The sequence below is a fragment of the Gossypium arboreum genome, chromosome 7 (assembly GCF_025698485.1).
Source record: "Gossypium arboreum isolate Shixiya-1 chromosome 7, ASM2569848v2, whole genome shotgun sequence".
NCBI lineage: Eukaryota > Viridiplantae > Streptophyta > Magnoliopsida > Malvales > Malvaceae > Gossypium > Gossypium arboreum.
In genome coordinates, this window is record NC_069076.1 from 100,428,917 (window position 1) to 100,453,436 (window position 24,520).

Sequence of the window (24,520 nt, forward strand, 5' to 3'; positions counted from 1 at the left end):
AAGTGATTGATAACAAGTTCAATAGTCACCCTAACCACCCTACTTAGGTCAACAATGGTAGGTTACTTTACAAGCTTGCCTTAAGATTGCCAATGAAAGAGTGGCATGTGGCACATTGGGATTATGGTTAAGGATATATAATCCCTTAGCCTTGTGCATGATTGCTCTCTCTCTCAGCCATCCTTTGGACCTCAACAATTGCATACCCTTGAACTTTGATCACCGTATATGACGGCTCTTCCCCTTGCCTTAAGTAAGGTGAACCATCCCGCATCATCGATATCTCTATCTTGCCTGATTCAAGCATCAACACTAATTGAGTTGATGTCATAACTCGAAAATTAACCAAACACTAACTCAATTATAAAATAACTAAAATTTATTATTATTTTTATTTTTATAGTTGTATATAAAATAATTTTATAAAATATTACTATGATGATATTAAAACTAAAACATTGTGTTTATTAAAACTTTAAATTAACCATTTAACCAAAGTTTTAGATAAACCTTTTATAAATATATATTTATATTTTTTAAACTTTATATTAAAGTGAAATTAATAATAGGATCAAATTTAGCGAAAGTGAGTAATAAGGGTATCAATTGAATTTTAATAACTAAGGTGATTAAACTCACTAAATTAAATGTAGAGGACTAAATTTTAAATGTCCCAAGAATATAAGAACCTGAGGCAAAATTAGACCAATAGAATCGTCGGTTGATTAATTTGTTTTAGCATCGAACAATAAAATCACAGCAATGAACTTAGATTTTTTTCTTTCCTTTTTTGAAAAACAACGCTGAAATGAAATTTTATTGAGAAAAAGAAGAGAGAATTATTGAGATTGAAGAATTTTGTTCTTCTTGAGGATGGTTTGTTTGAGTCGAGTGTTGACGATTTCTTGTACGGTAAAGCCTTCGCCTCCATACAAGCCTCCTTCTTTGAGCTCTAGATTTGTTCATAAGAAATGCGAATTGAAATCGAGATGGCGATCTATGGCTACCGAGCCGGATTCATCTTCCTCCGCGCCGTCTGTTGAATCCGATTCTCCCGCCGATAAAACTGCCGCCGGGTTATTTCTCTGTTGCTCATGAATTTGAAATTTTCGAATTTCATTTGTTATATGAATTGTGAGAACTAAAGTTTAATTTAGTTAAGTTTGAATTTTGATTATGTATTTGAAAAAGTATAAAATAAATAAATTTCGAAAGCTTAGGAATTTATGATTTTATAAGGTATGAGAAGCTAGATTTGGATTTTTCATTTGTTATATTAATTTTGAGCTATGAAAAGCAAATTTGTTAAGGTTGAACTTTGATTATGAATTTTGAAATGTATTAGAAAACACAAATTTCGAAAGCTTAGGAATTTTGAAATTTATGATTTTGAGCTCTGAAAAAGCCAAATTTAGTTAAGGTTGAACTTTGATTCTGTATTTGAATTGTAGAAGAAAACATGAATGTCAAAATATTAGGAATTTAGGATTTTATAAGGTATGAGAAGCTAAATTTGGATTTTTCATTTGTTATATTAATTTTGAGCTATGAAAAGCAAATTTGTTAAGGTTGAACTTTGATTATGAATTTTGAAATGTATTAGAAAACACAAATTTCGAAAGCTTAGGAATTTTGAAATTTATGATTTTGAGCTCTGAAAAAGCCAAATTTAGTTAAGGTTGAACTTTGACTATGTATTTGAAATATATTAAAAAAACATGAATTTCAAAATCTTAGAAATTTATGATTTTATAAGGTATGAGAAGTTAAATTTGGATATTTCATTTGTTATATTGATTTTGAGCTTGAAAAAGCCAAATTGGTTAAGGTTGAACTTTGATCATGTATTTGAAATGCATAAGAAAACAAGAATTTCGAAATCTTAGGAATTTATGATTTTATAAGCTATGAAAAGCTGAATTTGGATTTTTGATTTGTTTATTAATTTTGAGCTATGAAAAGGCCAAATTAGTGAAGGTTGAACTTTGATTATGTATTTGAAATGCATTAAGAAAAACATATATTTCAAAATCTTAAGAATTTATGATTTTATAAGCTATGAAAAGCTGAATTTGGATTTTTTATTTGTTATATTAACTATGAGCTATGAAAAGACAAATTAGTTATGGTTGAACTTTGATTATGTATTTGAAATGTATAGAAAAACATGAATTTCAAAATCTTGGGAATTTATGATTACAAAATGTGCAGATTTTGCATCATAGAAGGGCCTGAAACAGTCCAGGATTTTGCTAAGATGGAACTGCAAGAAATTGAGGATAATATTCGAAGTCGGCGTAACAAAATCTTTCTCCAAATGGAAGAGGTGAATCCACTGCTTTTCTTTTAATTAGATTTTTGAGTTTTCGATGTCAACAGGGGAAGTTTCTGCATTGGCATTTATACTGAGAAAACCATATGATTGCTTAATCAAATGATACACCCCTCAAATAATATTCTTGTAGGTTCGGAGGCTAAGGATACAACAGAGAATTAAAAGTGCTGAACTAGGTATTTCCAAGGAAGAGCAAGAAAGTGAACTTCCTAATTTTCCATCATTCATCCCATTCCTGCCTCCATTGGTGAGATTTTCTTTAAATGATTTGTTTTTATTCCATCAGCCTATTGTTTTTACTTGTTAATAAATGAAATTAAATCCAAGTTGATCTATGTACAATCATATATCTTTGACCGGGTATTTCACTTGCAGACCTCAGCAAATCTCAAGGTTTATTATGTGACTTGTTATTCTCTTATTGCTGGAATTATTATTTTTGGTGGACTTCTAGCACCCACTGTAAGTCATTCATGCTCTCTACATTTGGAATCTAGTCTCTCTCTAGTTGGTTTGTTCTTTTAAGAAGAGAATGAATGGAACGTGTTCCCGAGAGGATAAATCATTTGGAGGGAAATAATCCATTATATATACGAAAATTAGAAAGGAGATGATCACTTTTAATAAACATCTGATTTTAACATGAAAATACACATGATAGAATTAGATATTGTTTTTGGAATCATATTCTATTTCCTTACATGTCTTATTTCTTCTTCCCGTACCCTAGCTGGAGCTTAAGCTAGGACTGGGGGGCACATCATATGCAGATTTCATCCGTAGTGTACATCTGCCAATGCAGTTGAGGTATGATTGATCCTCTTGGTTTGTAGTGGATGTTTATTATTAGGTATAGCTTAAGCTCGCTTGAATGCTACCTTTTTAACCACGAAGAAGTTGATGTCCTTTTGGTTTCAGTGTAACACTTATCGCAATTGCTGCAAGCCAGCTTATATATACTTAGAAATATTAGTGGGAAATTAATTTCTTAGACAAGTTTGGCTTCTAGAAAGAAGTGGCATCTGTCTTTGTTACCAAATCTTAAACTGCGCATGCAATTTTGTTTCATTGTGGTATTATGTAACGTGGTTCCATTGGTGGTAAATGCAGTCAGGTTGATCCTATAGTGGCATCCTTCTCTGGAGGAGCAGTAGGGGTTATCTCAGCCTTGATGGTAGTCGAAATAAACAATGTTAAACAGCAAGAGCATAAACGGTGCAAGTATTGTCTTGGAACAGGTATATTCCTGAAACATTCTGTTTTCCTAGGGTTCCAAGTACCCAGGTTCTAGACCCAAGTGCAATTATATGCATAGGTTTTAGTTCGGTTAGTCAATATTAGTTTGGATTGTTTCAGGTTTTAGTTCATCTATACTGTAATAGTTAAGGGTGATATCAGTTCAATTTAGTTCCGTTAGGTATTTTAGATTTTTTGAACCGTCCGTCATAATTCGGGTCGGCTCAGTTCTCAATTTTTATATATTAGTTTTTTGTTTTGGATTTTTAGACTTATTTTAACAAAATAAACTTTGCTTTATAGCTTTTGAATATATTTGACAAAATTTCAAAGCCTTTTTTATAAATATTTCTAAAAAACAATAAAATTTTAATAACTTTTAAATTATTTTAAATATAAAATATTTATTTTTATATTATAAAAAAATTAAAATCAATTATATATTAAATAAAAAATAAAATTTGATTCAGTTTTGGATAACCGCGTTTTTTAAACTTGTATTCCATAAACCGTCCAAACACCTCTGTTCGGATCAGTTTTTCTTGTTCAGTGCTAGTAATAGTTTGATTCTACAGTCTACACTTTCTGGTAAGCTCAGACATGTACTTGTAAAGTTTCAAAAAGAAGATACTGTATTTTATCCTCCGGTAAATGCAGGATATCTTGCTTGTGCTCGCTGCTCAAGTACCGGATCACTTGTTCTTACTGAACCAGTCTCGACACTAAATGGTGGAGACCGTCCTTTATCAACCCCCAGAACGGAAAGATGTTCAAACTGTTTGGGATCCGGAAAGGTTTGTCATCTAAAAATATATGGTCTCATTGGTGTGTTGTTTACTTGTGCATATATCGACCGGGAAATTTGATGGCTTTCGTTATTTACCTTTCTTTTCCAGATATAGCATTATTTCGCATCATTCATTTGTTCACTCGTGACCCTTTTTTGATAACTTCGGCAGGTGATGTGCCCTACTTGTCTTTGCACCGGAATGGCAATGGCAAGCGAACACGACCCACGAATTGATCCATTTGATTAGAGGTGACATTCTCATTCTCTTTATTATTGGTTTTCAAATGTAGATACAAACAAGATAACCAATCCTTTGTATATATACAAACATCCTAATAGTCTTCCCTTGCTGCAACAAAAATCGTATTTGTATTTGTACTATTTTCCAAAACAATCCTGTTTTTGAAATGAAAAACTTCAATCCTCCTTTCACTTCTTCCAATCATTATACTTTGATAAGTTTTTAGACTTGACAAACAAGGTTAGTAACATGATTTGTACCGAAACTTGTAGTTCATATAAAAAGGAAACCTGGATTTGGTAAAATCATATCATACATACAGGTATGCAGCTGGATCTAGGCGTCTCGTAGGAAAATTACTTAAACTATTTCGGGGCTTCTAGCTGCTCCTCTCAACAATGTCGTTTTCTAAATTTAAACTTGTGTCTTCCATTGGGAATGCAATGTGCCTCATAATTGCACCCAACTCTTGATTATTTGTAAATACTTTACCACTTTGTTTATGATTGAATTATTGAATAAGTTTTTTTATAAATATAATTTTAATATTAAATTTTTTTTCACCCAAATCACGTGTGAAAAAATCTAATATAGATAAAAGATTTTTGTAAAGTTCAATTTTATCTTAACTTAGTTGGCCTCATTGTTGCAACAACTTGGTAGGTGTGGGTTCTAGTGCATAGTATTTTTCAATTTAAGAGTTTGACGAGAGTTATAGATAATTTAAAATTTATATAAAAAAATTGTAAAGATGAGATTGAAGATTGATTAGGTAGAATTAAGACAGTGCTTCCAACAGTCATTAATAGGTTAAAGAGCAATAATGTTGGTTTCATGTTTCTCGATTGCGGATAACATATATTTCCTATCCTAAGATCCATATGAATATACAGTGTTCAAATATTGAAAAGAAATGAGTATACTCGTATTCAACTCTTGCCTTCAAATCTTGAATTGAGATATCATAAGTTTGTTGTATTATTATTTTTATTGGTTGATATCTGAGTGAAGAAGTAAGATATTAAATTATTGGAGTGTCAAAAGAATTTTAATTATGATTATATCTGTTCTTTTTGAGACAAAGCATATACTTATTTAAGTCCATTTCTAACCCATAAATAGGAGGATAATATACTTCAGTGCATTTAAACCCGCGTACTCTTACATTGGGAATGAAACTCATGCTAATCGAGCTAAGATTTAATCGGCATCAACTAATAGAGACTTGAAATGTGAATTTTAATTAAAACAATTTTTTTCTTAGAATTTTGTTAACAAAAACAATAATCAGGTTGGTAGTAAGAAATACATGAGTATTATCATATTTATGCTTGATTGTTGGTAATAAAAAGCTAACAATCTTAAAAATAACTTGAACTTAAGATGACATCAGATATAAAATGATCTCAGCAAATAATTCGGATTGACCAAAGCTGAATGTCAAACAAGAATGACAAAACCCAAAATGACCCGATTTGTAACAAACTTAAACGATCATAATTTAAACTTGAAATAATCTAAATTAATAATCGACTCGAAAATATTAAAACTTAAATTGATACATTCAAATTAATTTCAAACTCAATTACTAAATTAAAGTTATCTAAATTTTTCATTTTTCGAATTTACTATTCAAGGTACTTGAATTTTTGGATAAAATTGGATTAATTTAGACTCGATTTCAATTCCAAAGTTATATAAATCTTAAATTCATGAAAAGTCTGAAAAAATTGGAACCGGTTCATTGCAACATAAAACGCGGTGGCATACAAGTTACACCCAATATGTTGAATGTCGTTTAGCCGTAAAGTGCTGTTTTGTTTTTCAGCCACAATTTATTAACCTGGATAAACATGATGATCGCAAACATTGCAAAATCTCAAATTTAAAAACATATAATTATATCCACCTCTTGTCATCCATAGTTTATATCCACAAACCCATACCTTAAACATTTAAATATACATACATGTATGAATGAATGTCAATATGTCATAAAAGTTATATTTTGGAATGTTGTGCTTTAAATCAACTTGTAATGATCAGCATTTCAAGCATTTATGATTTGAGTTTAAATCGTCATAGCTGACCCAACTTTTTCTCACTATATATATTTGCATGATTTTAGCATCCCACAACGTGTATTTCTTTTCATTTTCTTGCTCTGTTTTCTGGGTTTTTTTTTCCTTGAAGTCCAAACAGAATGTCTGGAGACAAAAATCCGAGTTCGTTTACTATTGGAAACACAGCACAAGAGAAGGGTTTGGATTATGTTCCGGAATGTTACGTCGTTTCGCCTTCGAAATCTTCAAGTTCGGGTACAGAGAAAGCTCGAATTCCGACCATCGATATGTCTCGGTTACGAATGAATGGCAATAAACGCTCAATCGCCATTGAAGAACTTAGTGAAGCTTGTCGCCACAGGGGCTTCTTTCAAGTGAGTATTTTTTTCCCTTGGTTTTTCTTTGACTCTAATTTCTGGTTTCGATATTTAGTTCGAGCTTAATTAAGTATTGTTTTTTAAATTCGAGTTCAACTTAAAAATATAATCGAATTACTTCAATTTATATTTGAACTCCATTAAGCTAATTAAGTATCACTAAAAGTGATAGTTATTGTTAGTTTTGATTCCCAAATATTTATAATTTTAATCCGAATTTTTAATATAAATTTATGCCTCTATTTTTAATATAAAGATGCTTAAATTTGGTTGACTCGATAATTATCGAATTGAATTCGAATATTTTTTTAGGTTTAAATTGAATACACCTGTGTATATTAAGAAAGTAGGTATGTTCATTTTATTTATTTATTTATTTTTGCATTAGGTTGTGAACCATGGGATTAGCCAATCTATTCTCGATGAAGCACTCGCAGTGGCGTTCGGTTTCTTCGATCTGCCAAGTGAAGAGAAGCTTAAATTCAAGTCAAATGACGTTTACAACCCGGTACGGTACGGCACAAGCTTGAAAGACGGGGCTGACAAGGTCCAATTTTGGAGAGTTTTCCTCAAGCATTATGCACATCCCTTGGATGCCTGGATTGATTCATGGCCCCATAACCCTCCTCAATACAGGTAGGTTCCCAGTTATGTCTATGGTAAAAAGTATGTGGAAGTCTTTATATTAAGAGTTTGATTATATTTTGTCTCTTTTATTTAAAAAATAGGTAAAATAATCATTATATAATGATCAAAGTGTAAACTAGTCGGGTTAAAAACACCATCTACTTCTATTAAAAACTGATAATTGCATGTCAGAATAAAGTACACGTTAACTATGTTATTTTTAATAATAAAATAGATAAAATTTTAATAGTATAAGAACTAAATTATCATTTTTGAATAAAATGATAAAATACTATTGACATGTAATATAGATATACGCAATATTTCTAACTCATCATGCTTATTTAAATTTGTGATGTGTTTTCAGGGAGAAAATGGGTAAATATTGTGAACAAGTTCGAAACATCGCCCTCGAACTAATGGGAATGATCATCGAAAGTCTCGGGATATCCCCGAATCGACTAACCCCGCAAATAGATCGTGGCATGCAAGTCATGGCAGTAAACTGTTACCCACCATGTCCTAAACCAGAAATGCCATTAGGGTTACCACCACATTCAGACTACACTTGTTTAACCATTATCTTACAAAGCTCAACAGGTCTTGAAATATTGGACACTGATGATGGAAATTGGAAAATGGTCCCTGAACTTCACGGTGTATTACAGGTTCATATAGGTGACCATTTTGAAGTGATGAGCAATGGGGTATACAAAAGTGTGGTTCATAGGGCTACATTGAACAGCGAAAAAACTAGGGTTTCCATTGCAAGTTTACATAGTTTGGGGATGGATGATAAAATGGAAACCGCTAATGAGCTTATCGATGAACAAAATCCAAAGAGGTATAAAGAAAGTAGTTTTAGGGATTTCTTGGATTTCCTCGCAAATAATGATATTGCTGATGGCAAACACTTCATTGATACACTTAAAATTTAAAAATATAAAAAAATGTTTTTTTTTTTTTTTTTTGTATTGGGAAAAATGGGTTTACTGTTTAGTTTATGGGTTTTTATGATATTACGAGGTCCGTTTGTTTCGTGGGAAAAGTTTTAGTTTTTTGGGGAAACTTTTATTGTCACTCTGTTCTTTTTGGGGATCCCCTGTTTCTCTGTAATTTGATATTTATTAATGAATAACTTTTTTTTAGTCATCTTTTTTGTATGGATTTGAGTTTGTCTTCGGAATTTTTGGGATGTTATCGTAATATTCCAAACATTTTGGTGGTGTCCTGTCGGCAAGACAAGATTTTCTGTGTCTTTGTCTTAACTTCAGATCCAAAATATATAACAAACAAAAAATGTTCTCCCCTCTGTCAACAACAACAAAGAACAAAATCAGAGCTTTTACATTGGAACTATTTGATTTAATTTTGGTAATTACTGTTAATGGAATAAAAAACTTCATAAATGTATTTAAAAAATATCAATTCAGTCTCGCTTGTAGAGTCTTTTTACTTCATTAACAGTGTATAGAATAATAATATGTATCTTTTGTCAATTTAATTATCATAAAGTTAAATTTGATCATTAACATTTAAAAAAATTAGCAGAGATATCGACTAAAATATTAATTTTTAATGATACTATATGATAATCTATGTGTACATTATGTTACATGTCAATTAAAAAAATAGTGAGAATGACACGTATATTATCGTGTGAGTTGTCATATTTAAAATTTATTGTTTTACTCAATATTAAAAAGAAAATAATTTTACTTTATTAATTTAAAATTTTAAAAATCTAAATTATAAATTTTCTATATTAAGGATTGAGCTCCTTGCGAACCAGTGTGAATTTTTTTTTCAATAAATAAATAATTTTTTTAAGAAAAAGCTTAAAAACAATAAAACCCAACAAATTTAACCCTAAATCACGAAATAAATCAAATTTCTAAACAAGCAATATATAAGAAGAAGAGTGCAATTAGATTACGTGTTTTCCTTACATGGGCTGTTTTCATGAATCTATCCATTAGACAAAAACCCATCATCATCTTCCTCAACCACCACCATTGTTGTTTTAATTTTCTCCAATATTATGGGACCGTAAATTCGGCATTCAAGCCTTTCTTCATCAAATTTTCATCCATGGCAACAACAACAGCTATGTTCACACCAAATAGCTTAACACCACTTCCTTTTCCATTTCATGTTCTTGAATTATGGCCATTATGTTCACAAGGTTAACACTTTCTTGTTGTTTCTTTCACCATTTTCTCTCTCTCACCTCTTTTGACCTTCAAAAATTTTATAAATCAAGCTTTATTACAAGAATATATATAGTTGATTGAGGTTTAGTTTCATTTATATGAACAGAAAATGTAGGTTTGAGTGTGTCGAAATGTATTATTCTCTTATTTAAAAGTTCGGAAGAGACTATAAATAGTTCTAGGTGTAGAAAATAAATTTTGAATAAATTTATGACTTAATTTTTTTCAGCTTACCTATCCAAATTTTTAAAAATTTTATATTAGTATTATTTATAGAGCTCTCTTTATTGATTGCATTGGTAGAAGGACTAAAAGATTTCTTTATCATGCATATTGATGTCTTTTATATTATTGGAAAGTTTTGTTTAATTTTACGATTGCTTCAATATTATTTCCTATTTTAATTAATAAGCTAATAGAGTTTTGATATATACTCTGCTCTTATTTGTTTCATATCACTTCAATAGACAGTTCTATCTCGTCAATTTTCATTATCTAACAAATGATAAGAACCCAACCATGTATCATTTGTAAATTATATCAATTCAACATCATTGAGGTTTAGAAAGTCATGTTGGGTGACATGTATTTTCAATTCTCACTATATGACACTCTCGACCTTTAAGAGAAAAAAAACCTTAATACAACTAAACATAGATCTTTATCATTGTGGGTGACTTAAATCAAACATGTGTAATGAAAACCCAAATATTTCTTATGAAAATTCAATCAAACCAAAAAATTAAAGACTAGAAAATTGTAATATCCCGAAAATTTTTACAGTAAAATATTATCCATGATATAGTTAAATAAGGAAATAAAGTGACAAAAAGGGAAATTTTGAGTTATGTCAATATTGGGAAGTATATTATGATATATTAATTCAAGAAAGAACTAAATTGTAAAAGTGAGAAAAGTTTTGTTGCACAAGAGTAAATACTCAAACTTTGAGGGGTTAAAGTGTAAATATGAAAAAGTTGAAGGAGCAATAGTGTAAATATTTTAAGGGTGGAATGATCTAGAAACTAAGGAAAATGGATGAATTAGGACCAAATTGAATAGATGAAGAACTCTGAGGGACTAAATTGCAATTTATCAAATTAAATGATGACTCAAGGATGAAATTTTAAAAGATAATAAATGGCAAAATGGTCAATTGGAAGAGAGAGAAATCTAGAAAGTAATAATGATGCTAGAGATATTTTGATATTTTACAATTATATAATTAGATAAATATTATTTTATTAATATTTTAATAAGATATTTTATTATTATTTTATTAGTATATAAAGAAAGAAAGATGAGAAATTCTCATCCATATTTCCCATGCACTAACGTGAGAGAAAGAGAGAAAGAAAGAAAATTTTACTTTCTTTACAATTTGGTCCTTTTCCCAAAAATTCACCATTTCCACCCAAAAATAAAAAGAATTTCCATAGCTACCAAGAGAGAAAAATGTTAAGGAGACTATGGGAAGTTAGAACATCAAGTTGGATTCAAGAAATGGAAGCTGAAGGAGAGAGAAAATTAAGATGAAGATTGAAATCAATAGAACAAGGTAAGAACATCATGATTTCAATTTTTTTTTTTAAGTTTGATATTATTGAAAAAGCATGGGATTAATGTTAATGTAGAGTTTTCTTACATATGGTCCTATGTTCTTGATATGTTAGTGAAGAGAAAACAAGAGAAAGTGATGAGAAATAGTGTAGAGAAAGAAAATAAGGGTGTTATAAATATCGTAAATAATATCTTGCACTAAAATAGTTTTGGATAGCAGCAGTAGTCTAATTTTGAAAAATCATAAAAATTGTATAAATCGAATTATAGGATGAATAAAATATGAAATTAAAACTTATTGAGTCTAGTTTCTTATAGAATAAATTATGTAAGCAATGGAATTGTAAATCATGAGATATAATAAATTTTGTGAGACAAGGTCAGAATGATTTCGGGTTCCCCTGTTCTGACTTTGGAAAATCATCAAAAATTGGATAAAAATAATTATGAGCTTAAATTTATATGTTTAGAATCCTGAATGAGTATATTTTTAATAGAAACAAACAAGAACATCATTTGAATTCTGTACGAGGAGATAATTAATTTTTAGTGAAGAAGGGTCAGAACTGTCAGACAGCAGAACAGGGGTAACTTTAAAGAATAAACTATACTTATTGGCTAAACCAAAAATTCTGAAAATTTTATGGTAAGAAGATATATGAGTGTAGTTTCAGGAAAAATTAGCAGATCTTAATTTGGAGTTCTATAGATCCAGATATGAATAATTTAGTGACTATGACACAGATGGACAGCTTGAATATTCATAAAAGTAAATAATAATAAAAATATAGATAATGTTACTTACAAGTGTGTTATATACATTAAGGATGTGGAATGGAGAGGAGGAGGAGGAAAAAATATATGAATATTCATTTAGCATGGCTAATTTGCATATTTTAGGCTCAGGGACTAAATTGAATAAAAGTAAAACTTTATGGGTAATTTTGTAAAAATATCATAAATGACCAATTTGCATGAAATGGATTAATTTTATTATTTAAAGTACAAAATTGAATGAAATTATCAATTTAGTTCAAGATAGGGGAAAACATGTTTTAGGGATTAAATTGAAAAGTGTTGAAATTATGGAAAATTCTAATATTTTATAGAATTCATGGATTTTTATCAATATGTATGAGAATAATATCTGGAAATAAGGATTAAATTGCAAGAATTTTATTTTCCTGACCCTAAGGATGAAATCGTCATTAATTAAAAGTTTAGGGGCAAAATGGTAATTTTTCCTAGAGAATTAATTAAATGCATTAGAATATGAAATGAATGAAAATAATGATCAAATTTATTTATAAAGATCCGGACGAGTCAAATATGAGACTTGATCGTGGAAAAGAAAAGATATCGGATTAATGAAATTATAAACATAAACAAGCAATGAGGTAAGTTTGTGTAACTTGAATTGTATTTTAAATACTTGAACTATGTGGTTATGTGATGAAAATATGATTTGAATGTTCAATTCATGATAATTGATGAAATATTGTTAATACTCGATATAAATTGAAAATAAATCCCGGTTGAATGAAAGGAAAATTCGATGGATCTCTAAAAAGGAATTGACGGTAAAAAGGATCTAGCTCAGACGGGTGATCCTATTCTGATATAGCCCTCCCGAAGAATACGTGTAAAATGGATTTAGCTCGGACGGGTAATCCGAATTAGGGTCTGAATTTAGCCTGGACTGGTAATTCAGTCCAAGCTCATTAGAGTAATTGTCGTTGCAGGGGATTTAGCCTGGACTGGTAATCCCACTGTAAGGATGAGGTTCGCGGGAGTGTGCTCTCTGATATGAAATATGTAAGACCATGGTTGAAAGATACCATGGCAGCCTGATATGAAATGTATAAGACCATGATTGAAAGATACCAAGGCAACCTGATATGAAATGTGTAAGACCATGGTTGAAAGATACCATGGCAACGTGATATGAAATGAATAAGACCATGGTTGAAAGATACCATGGCAACGTGACATGAAATGAATAAGACCATGGTTGAAAGATACCATGGCAACGTGACATGAAAAGAATAAGACCATGGTTGAAAGATACCATGGCAACATGACAGAAAATGAGTAAGACCATAGTTTAAAGACACTATGGCATCATGTCAAAGATAAATAAGACCGTGGATGGGAAACACTGTGACATCTATTGAACAATTGATATTCAGGTAATAAGTATCAGATGACGAATGGTTATATGAAATGGTTGTGTGAAATGTTTACAAGAACTAGTCATTGGAAATATATGTACAAAATAGTTGTATGAAATAATTATGAAGATAGATAAACGAAATAAGTATAAGTACACGGAATATAATTTATGTTAAGTTTGATATAAACTATTACCGGAATAAATATACATAAAATATGTGGAAATGATGGAGCATGAAATATTGATATAATGAAATGAATGATATATGCTTATGAAGAAACGGTAAGAGCATGATATGTTTCATGACATGTACATAAATGATTATTTTTGATATGTTGATACAAGGAAATTTTGTAAGTTGAGACTATTATTAAACCCAAGTGCGATATGTCGAGAAAATAAGTATATCAATGTTGAATTTAGATGAAATATGTTCAAGTATACTAACAATGATGTTGTTTGACGCTTAGACAAGTGCCAAGCTATTGATTGAATGGTAACATGTTTAATTATAAGGAGCATTGAAATAGTAAGTACTTATATGAAAATAAAATTTAAGATTTTGCGAATTTTTTTTTTTATGATCCCAATTTAATTCCGGTTGGTTTCTAATGTATGTTTGGGGCTTCGAGGGCCCAATAGAGAGACGTTATGATTATTTTCAAAATATGAATAATAAATGACTCAGAATTATCTAAAAATGTTCAGTAAACTCCGGTAATGCCTCGTACCCTATTCCGGCAATAGATACGGGTAGGGGGTGTTACAAAAATCAAATCATCGTAAGACTTGAGCTCCATAGATATCACTAAGTAAAGTCCAAGCATGGTCTAACACTTGGACGAAAAAACTTTATTATTTCGAAAAAACAACTGATGATTGGTATCATGGCCGAAGCAGGATAGCAAAGACGGGTGACGATTAATTGGGATGAAAAAACTTTATTATTTCGAAAAAATAACTGATGATTGGTATCATGGTCGAAGCAGGAGTAGCAAAGATGGGTGACGACTAATTGTTCAATGACTAAGCAACTAGCTGCCAGAGAGACTTGAAAAACTCTAAATCTCTTGTTCAAAATCCGTCATTGGTAGGGGTGTTTAAATTTCAGTTAAAACTGAATTAATCGACTGAAGCGATCTAATCGATTAACCGGTAGGTTAATCGATCTAGTTCGGTCGGAGGTCAGTTAAAAGTTTTTTGAAATTTCAGTTAACAGTTAATTCGATTCGAAATCAGGTAATTAATTGAATTAACTGAACTTAGTAAATAATATTATATATAATATGTATTAGGCTATTAGTTGTTGGATTAATTCGGTTAATCCAGTCAAATGAACTTTATAAATTTATTTTTATATGTTTTATACTTGTTTTAACAAAAAAAATATAAATTTCAGTTAATTCGGTTAACTGATCAAAGTAATCGAAATATTTTGGTTCGGTTAACAGTTAAAGGATTAAAAAGTTCGATTGATTCAATTAATACTAATTCAGTTCAATTAACCGATCTGTTATCTATTTGAACACCTCTAATCGTTCGAGATCTCTATTTGGAGTTTAAATAATTAATACTAAAAATTCAATACTTAATTTTTTTAATTTATCAAAAGCGTCCTTAATTTTTAAACAAACAACACCTAAATTAAAATACCTGACTCAAATATAAAAAATAAAAAAAATATTTTTTGTTTTATTACTAAATTTAAATTTCATATCTTAAATAAATTTATTAAAATATAATTATATAACAAAACTATATCCGATACCCGGACCAAATCCTGACTCGAAAATATTGCGGAAAGAAGCATGCAGCAGCAGCAGCTTCATGCCCGCCTTATGAAGTGTCTCTCCTGTTCTCACTCTCACCTCCCACTACCACCACCACGGCCACCGCCGTTCTATTCCCTTCAGCGTTTTGCTTCTTCTCAACCCAAAGGTACGTCGGTTTCTTCCAAAGCCAAACTTTCTGCGACCAATTTCTTGTTTCTGATTAATTTCAAGCTACAATGCTTTCATCTTTTAGGCATTTCATTTTCTTGAGAGGCAGGTTCTTCATTCTTCCCTTATTTTCTGTTTGCTGATGTTTCCGTTTCGTTTTTATCAGTGCTTTCTTTGTTCTTCGACTATTTGTAAAGCTATCAGGTTTGGATTGGTCTAGCTGTTTTGATTGACTTAGAGGAGATTGATTAAATTCTCGGTGCATTTGTTCTTCCTTCTTTTTTTTCTATTTTTTCTGATGTAAAAGAAAAAAAAAGACTTTGGATGGTAAAGATTAAACGAATAGTAATTTTAGCTTGTTATGGATCTATTATGTTCGAATGTCTTAGATTTTGACCAATTTCCTGGTATTAATCAAATACCCTCTACAATTTTGATTTTTTACTGTTTACACTTTTTTGTTTTAACACATTTGAAGGGGATGGGGGGCAGGTTGAGTAGCAAACAAAACGAGAAAATTTGCAGTGAGGTATTAAATTTATGTTGCTTGGACTCTTATTTTTTAGTGGAGTCTTCCAATTGACACTTGGATATGGGGATGTGACCTCCAAGGATCTTCAAAAACATGGAGAAACTTAGAAAAATCTAACCACACCCGTGTTGGATACATATTGATATCTGTATCCGCACTCATACCCGAATCCGAGTAACATAGTATTAAATCCAAATTTGCAATATGAATTGATTGATTTACTTTGTCTTTCACTTGCTTTGAACATTTCCTTTTAACTTTTTCTTGTATTCTTTTTCTTATTGAAAATTACATTTCTTTGACTGGCTTAAGAAAAATCAGTGCGCTTGGTTGCATGTCAGCATTTTTGTACCTTTAACTTTCTTTCTTGAAGAAAGAAAGGAGCAAGTGCAAGTCCAAATCCATGTTTGGAAGTTTCGATATAATGTAGAAAACAACTTGCCTCATTCGTGCTTTTTTGCCTTATCTTTTTATGAAATCCATGGACCATCGTATTTATTAGGGTCTATTGTGGGGAATGTCCATTTTGCAATCATGCATTTCTTTTGACAATATAAGGAGGTTCTCTGATGTTTCTTCAGTCTGGTTCTAATTGCATGTAAGAGATAAATGCCACATAAAAAAGGGTAAAGCAGACTATAAGTTCGTCAGGCATTCTTTTCCTTATCTTATTTCCTAAGTCAATATAAAATTGATTAAGAATCTCCAAGGATCATTAACAATGGTAGCATAAACAAAGTCTGCTGCCCGAACAAAATATATAGAACTTTTCAATTTTTTTGTCCTTTTTCTTTTTATCTTAAGCTTGAAGGAAAGAAAACTAAAATAATGTATATGTTTCTAGGTTTGCATGAAGTAGTAAATAAAAAAGGCTAATTAAAAAAAACTTCATAAGCGGGTTTAGGATGATGCCAAGTGTCCTTTTTAATTATTATTTTATTACATCCTAAAAACAAATGGCATCATCCTATACCCGCTTGTGGAGTTTTTTTACTCCACTGGCAGTGTATAGGATAAGAATCCAATAAAAAATAGTAACAAAAACTGTTTGCATGAAATAGGAAATATCATTATAAATCAATATAGTTCAGCGAAGAAAAAGGAAGGCAACTTGTGCTGCAAAAAAGTTGTAAAATACATCTCAATCCTAAAAAACTGTGTTTAGCTGAAGTCACAATAGGATTACAAAATGACTACTGAATATGAGACTACGCCATCATCAATGTAAATAAATAATGTAAAATACATCAAGAATATGACTATTGGATATCCAAATTAAAAAGTAAGGATTTATAAAAAAAATAATGTAAATAATTAAATAGCATGGATATATGCATTGAAAATAGTAAATAAAAATAAAAAATAAAACTTGAGCATTTAGACATCACCTTGTTTGTCAGATTCAGCGAAATACTTAATTTACTAGACAACAGTGAAGTATGGTAAGAAGTTGTCCAATGTTGATAATATTATCTTCCTTTGTGATTCTTCCTATGCGATGAAGGTGGTTAGATTAGATTGTGTCAATTTTTCATCACTAATATCATTTTCATTATGAATCAATCATTGTAGGACAATGGCAGGGAACAGAAACCAAAATGGAGCTATGTAATAAAAACTGATACTCAAGTGATTTCATGAGCCGTGTGTTGGATTGTTGTCTCATTGTTTATGCTCTTCCTTAGTCCTTGAGAAACCTGACGTGTACAGAACTTGTAGTAAGGGCTTGTTAATTGATTCAAATTTCCTACTCTTATCGTATTTTGTTTGGCTTTAATAGGTGTTGCAAAGGTTATTCTAAAGAAGGGTAAGACACAACTATTCAAGGATGGAAGCCCAATGGTTTACAGTGGAGCAATTGATAGAATAATTGGTAGACCACCACCTAAGACTGGAGATATTGTGTTGGTAGCAGATGGGACAGAGAAACCTATTGGATGGGGTTTGTATAATTCGGTTTCCATGTTCTGTGTTCGGCTCATGCAACTAGAAGAGGAAGCAACAAGGTAGTTAATCAAAAAAGCGCAGGGTTTTGTAGTTAAGTTTTACTTACACCCAAAGGCGATTAACTTCCTTAAATTATGTCATATAGAGATCCTTTTTGTGCACTTGACATGGAGAAACTTCTTGAAACAAGAATCAATGCAGCTGTAGAGTTACGTCGTGGATTAGGGCTTCCTTCAGCAACTACGGATGCATATCGTCTTGTCAATAGTGAAGGAGACAGGTAACTGTAACTTTGAATTATACTTTTTGATTCAAGATTTAAAGGGCAATGACATTTAATAAAATGCTGTTGGTAACAACATATGCATGCTCGACAGTTGTGTATATAATTTTTCTCTTTGAGTTTGGATATAAAAAACGGCTCCATGTTACCATGGCATAGCAGTGAGTGTTGAATATAGGTATAAATTCGAAGTGTGTACTCTTTTCTATAGGGGTGTGTAGTTAGTTATTTTGTTGGAAAACCCAACTTAACCAACATCCTATAGAATCTTTGTTGTGGATGTTTAGTAGAAGTTATTTGGTAGTAATCTTTGAATGGAAGAAGTTTTTGGTAGGACTTTGTGTAGATTGATATGACTTCCTTTAATTACTGTGATAAGCATTTTGTATTTAAAGAGATGATGAATAAAATAAAGGCGAGCTGAATTTTATCAAAACCTAAAAAGAGATATGGGTGTCTCTCTAATGAATCCTAAGGCTACAAGCTCTTTTTCATTAGTTTGTGAAAATTGAGAAGAGATAGAAGGGAAGAAAGAGAGAAGACACTGTCAAGAGGCTGTTTCAGCAGTGAGAAAAAACAGAGGAAGAAAGAAAAGAAAAAGAAATAGAGAAAAGGAGAACAGAAGGGTCAAAGTAACTTAGATACCAACCGCTATTTCTCATATTCATTTCTGATTCCTACCAAACTGTTTCTGGAGGCTTAACATCTCATTTGCAAATTGGATGTTACTGCTTCACTGTAGATTGTCAGGATTAATTGTCGATGTCTTTGGAGATTTAGCAGTGGTAGCATCATCTGCTGCTTGGGTTGAGACATACAAATCAAAAGTTAAAGCATGCATCAGTAGCATTGATGAGATTAATCATATACATTGGAGACCTTCTGTTGAAATTTTAAAAGAAGAAGGAATGGATGCAGCAGATCTGAAAGAATTGCATCCATCCACTTGTCCCCAGAGAACTAAGGTAGAAATCTCTTGAAATATTGCACACTGCACATTAATAATAAGTTTGTGATGCACATTCTTCATCCATGGTGATTGAAAAGCTATAAAGTCTGAGCTTGAAGTTACGCTTTCATATCATGAAAGTTCATATACTTGTGTCCTTGCTAATAAAAATATATATAAGAATTGATGAGATTAATCATATGCATTGGAGACCTTCTGTTGAAAATTTAAAAGTAGGGGTAGAAGCAGCAGATCTGAAAGAATTGCATCCATCCACTTGTCCCCAGAGAACAAAGGTAGAAATCCCTTGAAATATTGCACACTGCACATTTTAATATGTTTCCTATGCACATCTTCATCCATAGTGATTGAAAAACTGTAAAATTTGAGTTTGAAGTCACGCTTACCATGAAAGTTCTCCATGTACTTGTCTTCTTGCGAATAAAATATATGTACTTCATTTAAGATTTAGCTATGACTGACAACATGCATAAGAAGAATTATTCCCTTTGTACATATTCCAATTGACTGCTACCATCATACATAGATTGCAAGCACAAACTGTGGTTTGTTATGCCATTGAGTTGGCTCTTTTATGCCTTTGCTGTTGTTATATACTTTATCTGAAAGAAGCTACCAACTTCTGGAAGTCCCATGCCATAATTGTGATAGCCGGAGCTGGAGTCAATATGAGGATATTGTTTATTGAATTATTTATTCATGCTAGATAACTGCAACATTAATTCTTTGTTTTTTTATTAATACTATGTCACCTCATGAAATTTCAAATTATAAAGCTTCTTATTGGCATAAATCTGCACTTGTAGATTTTCTGAACGTTCTCATTTGAGGATTCTCCATCCAGGATTGCATCTCTCATTTATAAAATGAAGACAATCATTAGACTTCAGTCTTTATTATTTGTTGAAATGTCATTTTTCTAGATAAGTGACTGTGGTCACCCTTTTTGATTTGGATTTCTGAAATGCTTCATACAGCTATTGCTCTTTGTCCTTCAGTTTTTGTTTAGTGCCATAGTTTAACATGAGTCTTATAAGGTGTCTGTTACATTTATATATTAGGTTATAGAAAATGGAATTTCTTATGCAATCTCATTGGAGGGTCAAAAGACAGGATTTTATGCTGATCAGCGGGAAAATCGAATGTTCTTGTCAACGATTTCCCATGGTCAGAGAGTTCTAGATGTTTGCTGCTATAGTGGTGGTTTTGCCCTAAATGCTGCAAAAGGAGGTGCTATGAGTATTACCGGTTCGTGACTGTCAAGATTTTTATTAATTATTTGCTAAATGCCTACTTGTACTGAATGTTTTTGCTTAATTAAGAGTTGTCAAGGATGCCTGGCATGATTATTTAGAGATTGCAGCCAACTAATAATAGTGCAAGGCCAATTTATTTAGAAATTTGTAAAGTAGAACTATCATAACCTAGTATTATGGTAATGTAATTTCTTACTCAAATTTGGTCATTTTCACTATCTGCTCAAAATTATGTATTTGATCCAGTAGTGCCAAAATCCAGTCATAGTCTATCTTCTAGATTTTGGATTTGCCACTTTTCTTTGCCAAATAGCTGAATTTCTTAAAATTTCAAGAAGATGGCCACGAAAATCCTTCTAGTAGAATCCAACTGGTACGGAATCGAAGTATAGCTAAGTTGAATTGAGTTAGTTTTTGACCTTAAGTTGCTTCCATTTTAACCATCTCGATATTCCTTGTCATAAGGTACATCTACGTAGATACTTCAAAACTCTTTCTCAATGATTGCAGATATTTTCAGGGACTGTTAATGTGATTCTGTCTGATATTCTTTTAGGTGTTGATACATCATTGCCTGCACTAGAGCTAGCCAGAGAAAATATTGCTCTCAACAATCTGGACCCTGAAAAGACATTTTTTTTGAGAGAAGATGCAACTGTATTTATGAAGGGTGCTCTTTCTAGAAATGACTCATGGGATATAGTTATTCTTGATCCTCCAAAACTTGCACCAAGAAGAAAGGTATTACTAATATATATATTTATATTATTTAGCACTATCTAATATCCCTTTGGATAACATTGGAAGGTGATCAGAGTTCTGGTTTACAAGTTCGGCCATATTCATGCAGACAGACTAATCTGTATGCCTTACTGTTTTTGCTGATTAATCTAGGTTGAAATATGTTACAGTTCCCTTCACTCTTTCTAAATTTGGAATTTAGTCCCTTTATTTTTATTTTAGGAATTTAATTCCTCTACTTTTCAGATTTAAAAATACAAGTCCAATTGTTAACATCGTTAAATTTAAGTTCATTATAACTTCATTTTTTACATGGCCATCAAGTGAGGGCTTTTTTTGTTTAAATTTCAAAATGTCACACTGGTAAATTTAATAGAAAATTTTAACTCTGCTAATAATTGGACCTGAATTTTGAAATCTAAAATGTTGAGGGACTAAATTCCAAATGTAGGAAGAGTATAGGGATTTAGAGTATATTTTAACCATTAATCTACTATCTAGTAATTCATGTTTGAAATATTATACAAATATCATCAAGTGCACGAGTAGCTCAAGGCAGCTTATGTTTAGTCGAAATTAATTTCTTATTCTTTGTTTTGGGAGGAAATCAAATAAATTTTTCTTTGCTGTTTTTCCAAATTAATTAATAAACAAGAATATGCTACACTTTCACTTATACTGTCACACAAATGAACATGTAAAACCTCTCATGCATCCCGATTCCGGCATCTCTCATATATGAATAATAAGCTGTGACTATAAGTCTAATAATACATCATATATGCTTTTCATGTTTCTCTTGAATGCTAATAATATCCCAGGTTCTCCAAAGTGCTTCAGGCATGTATAGAAACTTAAACTCACTAGCAATGAAAATAACTAGAAGAGGTGGCCTTCTCATGAGCTGTTCTTGTTCGGGAGCAATGACTCAAAGTGGGACGTTCTTGCGCACTCTTCAGGTAAATGATTTTTCTGTGTACTTTCTTGAGCACTAGAAACCATCTGGCGATGCCTTGAATATATATTGTATGCGTAACTCTACAAAATTTGCATTGTTACAAGAAAAGAAATTGGTTTGATTTGTTACCATTCACATTGCCTTGTTACTATTTTAGTGAGGATAGGTATTGGAAGTTTTCTGCTTTATCTTTTTACTATTTTTGTTTCCCTTTTGAACATAGCGAGATTTTATATACCTTCCATAACACAAGATCTTTATAAATAAAAATTTTATTTGTTAAACTGAAAAATGAGATATTGGTGCTCACAAACTATTTGAGTTTGATTTGAAAAGAATTCGACTCGATTTGGTAATTATCGGGTGGAGCTCGATCTTGATCTCGAGCGCTAGCTATCAATCGAGTTGACTTCAAGCTTAGTAATACTCGGCTTGTAAGCCTTACTATCTTCTCATTTTTAACATTTGTTTTAAATATTATTAAATTACATTATTGCCCTTAGTATATTATTAACCGTAAGCATTATTATTGAGCCGAGCTCAAACACATGATCTTAATTGAGCTCAAGTTCAAGCTTGAGTACGAAAATTGATAAATAAGCTTGAGTAGCTTGATTATATCTCGAGCCAAATTCGAGCTTAAAAATAGATGTTTGGTCGAGTCCAATTGGAACATCAAGTTTCGAGCTTTGAGTGAAGCTCGAGCTTGCTAGTATTCAGGCTCAGCTTGGCTTTACACGATTACACCCCTACATATGAATTTAATCCAATTAAGAGCCAGATCAAAGCAGGTTACAAGACTAGATAGTTGATAGTTGGTAAGAAATTTATTATCATCTAACAGTTGTTCTCGGAAGCAATGAAGCAAGAACTAGCTTTTGATAGCCTTCATTTTTATATAAACAATGATCAATCTAGAAACACAAAAGTTGAGAAATACGTAGCTTGCTTTAGAGAAGTAGGAATATGGATGAAGAGCTCCTAAATTCCGTTTGTTCTTTATACCAGGGCGCCGCCTCGATGGCCGAGAGAAAAATCACAGTCCTAAGGCAGAGCGGAGCCGGCTGTGATCATCCCATTGACCCATCCTACCCAGAGGGTGCATACCTTTCGAATATCCTGCTTCGAGTACTTTGACATTTCATTCTTTCAAAAGCATTGCGTCATGATGATGATGATCATGGTGGTGATGATTTTGTGCTGTTTGTTAATTAAAAATTCTATTACTGTGTATTGAGATGTTGCTGAAATTATACATAGAATTTACTGATAGAAGCTAGCTATCCCAGGCTTCAAATTAGAATGTTTTACTATATGAATTAGTCATTTCAGTACACACATGCACACTAGTATTTAATTCGAGTCCGTTAAAACACCTTCTCACCCTCCATGACACATCACCCTTAAATGCACCATCAACACTGAATTTCAACGAACGTTCCACGGGTGGACTCCATATTTTGATCTTTGTACAATCCTTCTTGGAAGCCTTCGAATCCGAAACATACATTGCAGCTTCATCTGTGTTACCGGTTATTAATGAATTATCAAAGTTGTTCTTAACATTTTGTTTGTAATAACTAGTCTTTTCATCGCATTATTTGTCATTTTATTTCAATGAGTTGAAATCTAAAAATCGTGTATGTTTTGAATTACTGGATGGCAGGTTAAGCCATGCTGCAAATAATGTTTTTCTTATAGCAATAAGATTTGTTTTCCTCATTTGATTTTCTCTAAGATATAAATATTATATGAAAATTTTTATCTAATAAATCATTAATTGAACATACAAAACCTTCCATTGCTTGCATTTAATGAGTAGTCCAAATTAGTCATTTTGATGGGGTAACAATGACATACCACACTTGCACATAAGCATTCCTAAACCTAACTCCTATTAATATATTGAACTATGTTCATTTCATTGTCATTTTAGCATTAGTGTACCAATTTAGCCATCAATGATGAGCTTTATATTAGATTGGATTTTTATTGCTATAAATGAAAGAATATTTGCTGTAATGGCTAGCACTGTCCAAGAACTCGTCAATTAAAAAGAAGAGAGAAAGACTATGAAAAGGCAGAGGATATTTATAGGTACCATACAGTGAAACTCTGTTATTTGTTGATATAAATAAAAAGATTATCTGGTCAAGGGCCAGTTTTGCAAAAATGCTTTAAAAGTGAGACAAAAAAGTACCATGAAAAGATATAGTTTGTTAATATAAATAAAAATATTTTAATAATTTACTTTCAAATGTAAAAACCAAAAACACTT

The 24,520-nt window shown here is 31.4% G+C and overlaps 3 protein-coding genes across 5 annotated transcripts; all 3 read left to right on the plus strand.

Annotated features, from left to right (window-relative positions):
* The first annotated feature begins 717 nt into the window (after positions 1 to 717).
* LOC108466271 (protein ORANGE-GREEN, chloroplastic-like) lies at positions 718 to 5,142 on the plus strand. Of its 2 annotated transcripts, none has more exons than XM_017766615.2 (9): positions 718 to 1,076; positions 2,212 to 2,326; positions 2,466 to 2,582; positions 2,711 to 2,797; positions 3,066 to 3,142; positions 3,446 to 3,573; positions 4,229 to 4,365; positions 4,531 to 4,610; positions 4,875 to 5,142. In XM_017766615.2, the coding sequence occupies exons 1-8, from the start codon at positions 874 to 876 to the stop codon at positions 4,606 to 4,608; spliced, it is 942 nt and encodes a 313-aa protein (XP_017622104.1). In that variant the 5' UTR covers positions 718 to 873; the 3' UTR covers positions 4,609 to 4,610; positions 4,875 to 5,142. The 2 variants fall into 2 exon arrangements, with proteins under 2 accessions (XP_017622104.1, XP_017622099.1); XM_017766610.2 differs by having other exon boundaries at positions 4,925 to 5,142.
* Positions 5,143 to 6,327: 1,185 nt separating this feature from the next.
* On the plus strand, positions 6,328 to 8,818 carry LOC108488399 (flavanone 3-dioxygenase 3). Its single transcript, XM_053031290.1, has 3 exons — positions 6,328 to 7,039; positions 7,431 to 7,678; positions 8,037 to 8,818. Exons 1-3 carry the CDS (start codon positions 6,806 to 6,808, stop codon positions 8,605 to 8,607), a joined length of 1,053 nt encoding a protein of 350 aa, XP_052887250.1. The 5' UTR covers positions 6,328 to 6,805; the 3' UTR covers positions 8,608 to 8,818.
* Positions 8,819 to 15,369: 6,551 nt separating this feature from the next.
* LOC108465029 (uncharacterized) lies at positions 15,370 to 23,615 on the plus strand. Of its 2 annotated transcripts, XM_017765645.2 has the most exons (9): positions 15,370 to 15,553; positions 17,660 to 17,695; positions 17,868 to 18,093; positions 18,180 to 18,314; positions 19,060 to 19,282; positions 20,349 to 20,535; positions 21,100 to 21,284; positions 22,106 to 22,243; positions 23,251 to 23,615. In XM_017765645.2, the coding sequence occupies exons 1-9, from the start codon at positions 15,424 to 15,426 to the stop codon at positions 23,377 to 23,379; spliced, it is 1,389 nt and encodes a 462-aa protein (XP_017621134.1). In that variant the 5' UTR covers positions 15,370 to 15,423; the 3' UTR covers positions 23,380 to 23,615. The 2 variants fall into 2 exon arrangements, with proteins under 2 accessions (XP_017621134.1, XP_017621736.1); XM_017766247.2 differs by lacking the exon at positions 17,660 to 17,695.
* Positions 23,616 to 24,520: the final 905 nt, after the last annotated feature.

What these genes read in the sequence shown, in the direction of transcription:
- LOC108466271 (XM_017766615.2), top strand. Translation starts at nt 874, where the DNA reads ATGGTTTGTTTGAGTCGAGTGTTGACGATTTCTTGTACGGTAAAGCCT. An exon ending in CAAGTATTGTCTTGGAACAG is followed by an intron (nt 3,574 to 4,228) that starts GTATATTCCTGA and finishes CGGTAAATGCAG; the next exon opens with GATATCTTGCTTGTGCTCGC. An exon ending in ACTGTTTGGGATCCGGAAAG is followed by an intron (nt 4,366 to 4,530) that starts GTTTGTCATCTA and finishes TAACTTCGGCAG; the next exon opens with GTGATGTGCCCTACTTGTCT.
- LOC108488399 (XM_053031290.1), top strand. Translation starts at nt 6,806, where the DNA reads ATGTCTGGAGACAAAAATCCGAGTTCGTTTACTATTGGAAACACAGCA. An exon ending in GCCACAGGGGCTTCTTTCAA is followed by an intron (nt 7,040 to 7,430) that starts GTGAGTATTTTT and finishes TTTTTGCATTAG; the next exon opens with GTTGTGAACCATGGGATTAG. An exon ending in CATAACCCTCCTCAATACAG is followed by an intron (nt 7,679 to 8,036) that starts GTAGGTTCCCAG and finishes ATGTGTTTTCAG; the next exon opens with GGAGAAAATGGGTAAATATT.
- LOC108465029 (XM_017765645.2), top strand. Translation starts at nt 15,424, where the DNA reads ATGCAGCAGCAGCAGCTTCATGCCCGCCTTATGAAGTGTCTCTCCTGT. An exon ending in CTTGTCCCCAGAGAACTAAG is followed by an intron (nt 19,283 to 20,348) that starts GTAGAAATCTCT and finishes TTTATATATTAG; the next exon opens with GTTATAGAAAATGGAATTTC. An exon ending in AACTTGCACCAAGAAGAAAG is followed by an intron (nt 21,285 to 22,105) that starts GTATTACTAATA and finishes ATAATATCCCAG; the next exon opens with GTTCTCCAAAGTGCTTCAGG.